The 9,015-nt window shown below is 53.4% G+C and overlaps 1 protein-coding gene across 1 annotated transcript in view; it reads right to left on the bottom strand.

The window, feature by feature from the left end:
* Nucleotides 1-9,015, bottom strand: part of INPP5D (inositol polyphosphate-5-phosphatase D) — a 138,260-nt gene that overhangs the window by 13,913 nt on the left and 115,332 nt on the right. Inside the window, exons 14-17 of the mRNA XM_023523773.1 lie at nucleotides 6,478-6,589; nucleotides 4,159-4,272; nucleotides 2,846-2,928; nucleotides 86-173 (exon numbers count right to left, since the gene is read on the bottom strand). Coding sequence (XP_023379541.1) covers nucleotides 86-173; nucleotides 2,846-2,928; nucleotides 4,159-4,272; nucleotides 6,478-6,589 — 397 coding nt within the window. The remainder of the gene's footprint in view (nucleotides 1-85; nucleotides 174-2,845; nucleotides 2,929-4,158; nucleotides 4,273-6,477; nucleotides 6,590-9,015) is intronic.

Below are 9,015 nucleotides of genomic sequence, written 5' to 3'. Positions count from 1 at the left end.
TTTCTGTGACAGAGAGACCACCGGCTCCCTTACATCAGGGGCCATCAGCTAATGGCACGCGTGCCGCCCGCCCTGGGACCCTTACCGTAGGATTCGTCGCTGTCGGAGGACTTCACACTAATGAGGATGTGCTGGTCCAGCAGGTACTCGGGGTCAGAGATAATGGGCTTCAGCTGCAAGGAGAAGGGCATGGCATTAGAGCTGACACGTTGGGGACAGGCGGGTGAGGGTCGCCAGCCCAGAGGAGAGGGATGCTAGAGAAAACAGGCCTGTAGATGTTGCTAGTAAGCAAATTTGGATCTCTGCTTTTCATGCCCAGAGAGCAGGAAGGGACCCATACGTACGCCCCGCCCAGCAAGGTGGGGTTCGCTTTCTTTCCTGTCCCCCATTGGCCGTCACACGGCACTCCAGGCCCAAGGAGAGGGCCTGAGCCCACGTTCGCCACCTCCCTTCCCCTCCTTTGCAGACCCCAGCATCCTGGGGAGCGGGGCCAGGCTGATACACAAATGTAATGGGATCAGGAACCAGGTATGAATGCACCCCACTCCCACGCGGGCTCCCCCCGCAGGAGCCAGTTCTCTCCTCAGCCCGCTCCCAGGACGGAGGCGACGTTGAAGGTGGCAGCACAGGCCACCCTCCGTCTGGGCGGGAAGCCTCTGCACCCTCCAGCAGAGGCGGGCCAGGAGCGGCCTGCGGGTTGTCAGGAGAGAGGCTCGGTGAGTGACCAGCACAGATCCCGAATTCCAGCTCTGTCCCTGACTTCCCATGGTGACGAGGGACTGCGGGCTCCCGGCTGCCCTGCTGTTCTGGCTGGGCACGTCCACATCAGGCCTTGCATGCGGGGCGAACCCAAACCTCACATGCAAGCACAGGGAGGCACTTTATGCATGCATGAGCTGTGTGCTGGCTGAAGTTTTGAATTTTTCACCACTTAAGACTGTTCCTCACACTGCCTCCAACACAGAGGGGCCTAATAAAAAGGTCGCACACTGCCCCAGGCTGTCCACTTCCTCCCACTCACAGACACTGAGACCCCTGGTCAGGCCTGGAGCCATGTTGACTGGCAGGATGGACTCCATATCTATTCAGAAAGTTCCAGAATAAATAACTGGAAGTCACAGTGAATGCTCTGGGGGCATTCTGGGGTTCCAGAGCCACACCAACACTCAGTTCACTGAGTTGAAATGCTGGCTGGCTCCAAGTTAGACCCGGGCCCGGGGCCCTGTGGATGCAGGGAGACCCCGCATCCCTGGGCAGCAGTGGGAGTGAGGTGGCTGATAGATGAACAAGGAATGTCCATGGGGAACACACTGATGAAGGTGGGGGGGGGCAGGACAGAGCCTCTGTCAGGGTGCCCTGATGGGAGTTTAGAGGTGAAGAGAGAGGAAGAGGTGGCAGAGGTGAGCGGAGGGTCAGGGAGCAGTCGGGAATGAGGCTCCCGGGGGAGTGGATGAGGCTGGAGAGCGAGGAGGGGCTGGGAGCCAGGCCAACGAGCTTGGACTCATCCCATGTGATACCAGGGACTTGACCGGACAGAGAGGGGTATGCCAGGATCAGATGGACATTCCAGAAAGATCTGTCAGGCTTCAGGATGCCTTGGCAAGAAGACAGGGGACCCCTGGGCGGTGGCAGTGGGTAGAGGAGGGGACAGAGGCAAGAGGAGCAGCAGATCTTGGCAGAAGTCGGGACGTAGGGACAGGGGTGCCCTAGAGGCCCCTAAACAAGCAATGCTGCTGGGACCGGGGTGCTGGTGTCTTTCCACCTTGACTGTAGGACAAAGTGGCCAGGAGAGGAGGGGCAGGAGGGTGGGGTGGGCGGGTCAGATGGGATGTCACCTTGGAGTGGAGCCACCAGGATTCAGGTGCCTGAAAACAGCCCCAGTACAGGGACTTCTGACAGCTACGACTCCGCCTTGTGGAGGACCCCAATCAAAGTGTACCCAAATTAGGGGACAGCGACTGGGGCATGTGCCTCTGCTCCTGCAATGACGTGGTCATGTGTGTGGCCCAGTGGTTGGTTCCATCAACAGCTAATGCCAGTGCAGGCAGCCCAGCCCCCCGTAACCTATCTACGCCCCATCCCAGTCTTAGGAGAGAATGGGCCCCTTCACCTCTTTAAAGCCATTCTTTAAAACTCATCTGAGTGTCACCAAGGGAAGCTTCCAGGAGAGGCAGTAAAGCCTCGCCCTATTGATAGATATTCCCAGCCTTACGGCCCCTGCACACCCCTCCTCAGCAGGCAGTTCTGAGCCCCAGGTCCAAAATCACTTTTTTTCCTGCAATCAAGACGAATGTGTCCCCGCTAAGGTTTGCTTACGTGTTTTCAACTCCACCTTCTGCTCACAGGGACCAGTTCTTTCTACATTCAGTGCGCGGGTAGGGGCCAGTGGGGTCCCCTCTGCTCCTTCGCTCGATCCTCGGAGCGGGGCCGACCAGGCGAAGGAGAACTGCGGGGCCTGAGGGCGCGGGGCCTGCGTCTGGCACAGTGGCCGGGCGCCCCGAACAAACCGCTCTGGGATCTGCCTGTTTCCTTCCTTGTAAAGTCACACGGTCAGGCGCGACTTCTAGCTCCCTGTCACGATCCATCACAGGAATTGAAATCCATTTAGGACTATTAGGGCCTCTAGGCACTGACATATGTTTAACCGTCACTGGAAGGTGGGCCATAAATCGCCTTGAACGAGAGTGGGGCCTACAGGTTGGCAGGTCTGCGGTGGCCTCTCCCGCATTTGGCCCCTGGGATGCCCGCTCCCTCTGGTCAGGCCTGGCCGGAGCTCTGCCACTGCCTAGCACTGCTGGCCTGGTGACTGCAAATCCTCCCTGGGGACGTGCTGTCCTTGAATTACCTTCGGAAGGGTCTCGCCAAACTTCACCACCAGCTCCCCTTCGCTTCCTTCTTCGTTTTCTCCTTCCTGACTCTTGACGAAACCTGTCGGAGACGGGAAGCCCGGTGTTCAGAGATCAGAACGAGAACCAGATGGAAAAGATCCCTAGGGTCATCGCGCCCAGACCATCCTGCCTCTTCCCTCTGCAGGGACCCCAGCACGTTTGGGAGTCAGGCTCGTTGGGGATTCTGTTTTGGTGCAGGGATGGTCATTTGCCAACACGGTTTAGTTATTTTGGGGAAAAATGAGAGATTCCCCCTTCTTTTCGGCTCCTCTTTGCAACAAACCTGGCGACAAAAATACCATCACTCTGCAGGCAGGGAGATGAGGACACATGACAGCTCTCCCCCGCCACTCAGGAGAGCAGCCTTTTGAAATGCTAATTTAAGCTTCCTAATATGCTGTTTCCATAGAAATGTATGCAAATGTCTCGATAGTTTATTAAAAACACCCACACAAAAATCCTCATCATTTTTGGAAGTGCTTTTGCCCCTGCTTGGTGAACCGAGGCCTAGAGACTTCATGGAGAAGGCGGGCCTGTCACCAGGACTGAGCCCCAGTGAGTGGGAAAAGGAAGGGGGCTGGTGGCACGTGTCTTCCTCCTGATTTCTAGAACTATCCGGCATCCCTTGCGGAGCTGATCCCTTGCAGAGCCCAGCCCCCCTCCCCCGCCCCGGTCCAATCACCACTACCCAGACCGTCTCAGCCAGGAGAGCTGGATCTTCTCACCGTGGAACAGCTTTAGACAACATGCCTGGGAATGTCACCTAGGAGTGTTTCCTAAACGGTTTGTGCTAACTACTGCTGGCCCAGAGGAGGCCACCTGTCTCGAGCTTGCACTCAGATGCTCCAGACCTCCTGGGAAAGAAGCCTGTGGTGCAGGAGAGAGCTGAGGACCCTGGGAAGAATGAGCAGCTACCAGCAGCTGCTCAGGGCCTGACACCGGCCTCTAGAAGCTTTGGATCTTCACCCTGTTGTTGAGATGAAGCCCCAGCTTGGGGGGACCCTCAAGTGGGCTATACCGCCCTGAGGGGCAAGGAGAGGATCCAGGTGCCCAGTCGCCTACAAGGGGCTGAGGGGTCAGCACGGCATCACTGGGTGTCCCCTTGGGCCCTCACTTGCAGCCCACTTCTTTGACCCCCTCTTGTGGTCCACCCATCAGTCAGTCCTTCCCAGAGAGGAGAAATGGGGCAAAGTGCCATAAACGAAGGAGAGGCATTTGTGAGGAAGAGCCATGCCTGCCCCAACCAAAAGGAAGCTCAAAAACCGCGTACTCTCCAAGCAGCTTGAGTGGAACTCCAGGTAGAATTTGGTCTGGGACTTGGTCTTCAGGGTGGCGTAGCACTTGAGAAACTCGATCTGCCCTTGGCTGTCCACGGTCCCGGGTCCTGGAACAGGTGAGAACAGAGATTCAGTTCCACAGTGTGCTTGGAGGTGGAGCATTTCACATCGGCCCCCCAAATGGAGCTCCTTCTTGAGGTCCAGGGAAGATGAGAGTCCAGGGGAAGGGGAGATTTTCCATGCACGCTGAGCGTCCCCACTATGCTAACAGCGTCTCTGAGGAATCGCAACTGGCGGGGAGCAGAGCGGGAAGAGCCAAGGTTCAAGGGTCAAGTGCTAAGCTCACTACCTCCCCAGTTCGGGCAAAGAGAGCTTTATATAATGCCTCGGCTGCTCCGTACTCAAGTTCATCTCATTTCTAAGTTCAGGTCGCAAGCGACACCTGCTCTTCCTTCCTCGGTTACTCCCCTCCCTTTACTCCTTTGGTTCATTTCTATTCAGTTAACTTTCTGGTAATGCTATATATTTAGACGACACTTTTTTTTTTTTCTTTTTTGCAAGCATCTTTAGGCTGGCTTTGAGCAGGTGTCCTGTCCTTCTGGATAAATTCTGAGCCACCTGGGAGTGAGGACAGACATTCCCTTCCTCTGACCCTCCCATCCTTCCTTCTTTTCTTTCTTTTCCCCGGCTTTATTGAGAAATAACTGACAAGTATAATCGTATGTATTTCAAGTGCACAATGTGATGATTTGATGTACATTGTGAAGCAATTACCGAGGTCAAGATAATGAACACACCCATCCATCCCTCACATAGTTACCTGGTTGTTGTGTTTTTGTTTTTTGGTGTAGTGAGACTCTGTTCTCAGCAAATTTCAAGTACACAATACTGCGTTATTACTTACAGTCCCCATACTGGATATTACAACCCGAGAACTTATTCTCATTATAGCTGAAAGTTTGGACCCTTTAACTTATATCTCCTCGTTGCCACTACGCCCCAGTCCCTGGCAACCACCATTCTATTCTGTTTCTATGAAATCGATTTAAAAAACAATTCCACACAAAAGTGATACGTACAGTACTTGTTTTTTGTATGGCTTATTTCACTTAGCTTTCCTTTCCCTTTTTAAGACCCACAGCTCCGAGGTCAGGCTCTGCTTAGGTAGACGTTCGACCAATGCTTGATCCAGGTCATTGGTGTTCGTGAGCACCTACTGTGGGCTGAGTCTCAGTGGAGGGAATGCAAGCCTGCTACTGAAGATGTAACGAGGGTGCTTATCAAGGGTGTGATGGCATGGGCCACCCATCAATGCTGCAGAAACTCAGAGAAAGGGGAGATGGGTAGGAGTTGGGGAAGAGGTGGAAGGTTCTAGAAAGGCACAGTGGCCAGAGCTAGGAAGGAGACAAGATGGTGGGTCATGGCTGCGTGAGGAGGGGAGGTCGCATTGCTGAGGGGCCTTAGACCCAACAGCATGGAGATGTGTTCCAGCTTCATCTACGGCCGTCACACGCCAAGGACACAGAGTGACACAGGCTTTTCTATCCTATACCGGGCCCCCTACTCGGCCTTTCTAAATGAGCCTGGACTGTCTGCCCACCACAAGAGTAGGGGGTGGGCAGAGAAGGTGACAACATGGCTCCCTGGTCACCCAGGCCCAGAGCTGGACATGCCACAGAGAACACCAAGCCCCTGGTGGGACAAGGTGGCCCAGTGACCAGCTGAGCTGGATTATTTGAAAAATTACCTGCAAATCTAAGTATTATTTATTTCAGCATTTCCCTAAACTCAGTCACCTGCATCCCAGCTTCAGTTTTTACCAGCTCTGCCCACCACACACCTGCACTAATACTGACTCATCATTCTCTTTCCATGGACTCACTTTTTAAACGTAAATAAACATATTTAAATAAGAAGGTCTAGCATAAGGCTGACTGGAAATCAGTGTGGCTTGCCTCACACGGAAGAGACCGATTTAAAAACCCGTTAAAATAATTGCATTACTAATAAATAAATGGTCATCCAGGTCCCACCTAGAATCATCTTTGGTGGCAGACGTGCCATACTCATTCACTCGATTTTAAAGACTGTATTAGAACCGAGTCTTAAAAAGCTAAGATATTTGTTGGAGAGCAAGACAATGCTCTGGATGGAAATCGTGATGTGGTGTGGACGTGGAGACCCGCCTGACAGACCGTGAACTTGATGAGAGGCTCGTCCAGTGCAGATGACTGATACAGCAAGCAGGGGACGAGCACATAGGGCGTCCTGTCTTCGTGAGGACAGAGGGTCAGATGCTGCTCATGGCTTACCGTTCTTGGAGACAAACTGGGAGGTGACTCCTGCCTCAAATGTGGCAAAAACAGGGCTGTGGTCACTTGTCATGATGTCGCTGGTGCTGCCTGCAGGGGAGGGAAGGCATTTCTGAGCAGAGAAAGAGAAACTCTTCTGGTCAAGCCTAGGATGACAAACCCACGGCAGAAATAGACTCATTCTTATGGAAACCTCCAGAAGTTTCACGGTTTCGCACTTGTCATTCCACCGACCTTCCACAACCACACTCGAAAGTCTCAGCGAAAGCGTGTGACACTGTCTCCTCCATGGCTAAAACGTGCCTGTGCTAGTTTTTCCTAAAGACTCATGAGTTTTTAACTAGATCGTGGCATGTGAACTGTAGAGGTTTTTCTGGTCTACGTACGTTGTTGTATGGAGATAGGGGTTTAAGGTCACTGAGCTCATCGGTAAGAGAGATGGCACCCACCCCCACCCCGCAGTGACTCACGGGATCGGGACAGAATGGAAGGTCATGAAGCAGAGACACTTAGTGTAGACAACCTTTTTAAGGAGCTTGGGGCTTGGATGAAAAGAGAATGCAGAAGAGCACGTTTGCAGGGAGTAAGAGAAAGAACACAGTTCTAGAAATACCGAGTTCTAAGTGCTTTTAATCGAGTCACGGGGAGAGGTCTGGCTGGGTATCGGGGCTGGGGATTTATCTTTAGATTTAGAGTCATGAGGTTAGGGGGAGGCAGACGCCACGAGGAGGTTTGGGCTTCACGGGGCAGACATGAAGGATGAGAAGAGCCGAGCTGGAAACTCCAGGACGTGCCAGCCATTAACGGGCGACGGAAAAACAGCCCAGGAGACGGGAAGGCAATGAAACGGATTTACGTCCTTTTCTATAAAGCTTTTGCAAATCGGCAAGAAAAAGAGGAATGTCCTTCTCTTTTGGGCAACCACCCAAAAAGATATGGACAGAAAATTCACACGCGCGCGCGCACACACACACACACACACACACACGCACACAGATGGCTAATAAATATGAAAAAAAAAAAGCTCACTCGCTAACAACCATCAGAAAAATAGAGACGACAATGAGATGGGATGGAGAAAGAGAATGACAAGGAAGAGCAGGGACACTGGTCCTGGGAGGAGGAGGGAAGGAAGTAAAGGGCCCAGATGCAAAGGTTAGCCTGGAAAGCGGGGGGACATCCCTTCTCTGAGACAGGAGGGAAGCAGGTAGGAGGGGCCCCTGCCTGAAAGGCGTTTGGACGTGGACAGGAGGCAGTCGGTGAGAGGGTGGTGCTGCGTGAAGCAGGGGAGCACGGAAGGAGGGGAGTCGGGCTGCGTGCGGACCTCGTTTGTGGTGGCCGTGGACGAAGGGGTGTTCCAGGGAGCAGTTTCAAGGTGGACAAGCAGGCTTTCTTTTCAATGTTCTTTAAAATATTTTAGACATACACTGAACATGGTAGCGGCAGCGCTACACTAACTGTGCCCTGGAACCTGGGAGGTGGACCGTTCCCTGGGTGGTGGTTCCCCTGCAGCCACACTCTACGTGTCTCCCTCTCCCCTCACCGACAGTGAGTCTGGGTTTGGTCACGTGACTTCCTTTGGCCAATAGGACATTAGCAAGTGTGAGGCAAACAGAGACTTAAAAAGCATTTCCACATCTGAGACATGCAGCTGGGAACCATGGGACCAGGAAGAAGCCTGGATGGACTAGTCTGCTGGATAAAGAGAGACTCATGGCTGAGTTACCACCATCGGCCAGCCCAGATCTGAGTGGGCTCCCGGCCTGAGTGTGCCCAGATGACTCCAAACAGAGCGTCCAAGTTCGGTCCAAAGAATCTCAGGCCGTTGCTAAATGTCAGAGTAGTTTGCTACACAGCAATGGATAACTGACTCATCTTATTTATGTCAATCACCAGAAGACTCAGCTCCTAGTCGACCCTCATTTCCCGAGCTCTGGATATTCGTTCCCTTTCCTTTCCCCATGTCTTGCCCACCTGCAACTCATTAAACCCTTACAGCGCCCCCAAACATTCAGTGAAACATCATTAGCAAAATTCCCCACATTCTCAACTTTCCCTTCACGGTCCAAACCCAGCCCTTCCTGGGAGACGCTGAGCCCCTCTGGCCCCATCCATGGGCCCAGAGAGGGGGAAGGTGTGTCTTCCTTGCTTCCCAATGCCACTTCCAGACCAACCTCCTTCCTTTCTCCTAAAAACCTCAACTATGGCGCCATCTTGAATGCCAAGTTTAGATTCAAAGCGGTGATCCTACAAGCCACTCCTTTCTCCTGAATCTCTTCAGGGCTGGCTGAGGAAGGCAGACAGTTGAATCCTCCTGGAGATAAGAATCAGCAGGAGTTGCAGGGTGTGGGAGAGAGAGGCACCACCGAGAGGGCCGGTGTGAGGACTGTGGCGTCCAGCCTAGGGGGGGTCACGGGCCTGGAGGGCGCAGGGCTGAGGATGTAATATATAAGCGAGCGGATGCGGGCGGTAGGTGGGATTCAGGCCTTTGGAGGTTTTGAAGGTGAAACAATTCTTTGGCTGTGGTTATGGGGTGGG

Source organism: Pteropus vampyrus, unplaced genomic scaffold, assembly GCF_000151845.1.
Source record: "Pteropus vampyrus isolate Shadow unplaced genomic scaffold, Pvam_2.0 Scaffold411, whole genome shotgun sequence".
In the NCBI taxonomy this organism is placed as follows: Eukaryota; Metazoa; Chordata; class Mammalia; order Chiroptera; family Pteropodidae; genus Pteropus; species Pteropus vampyrus.
The sequence above is the reverse complement of the archived record's forward strand: the minus strand, read 5'-3'. Positions and strand labels throughout refer to the sequence as shown.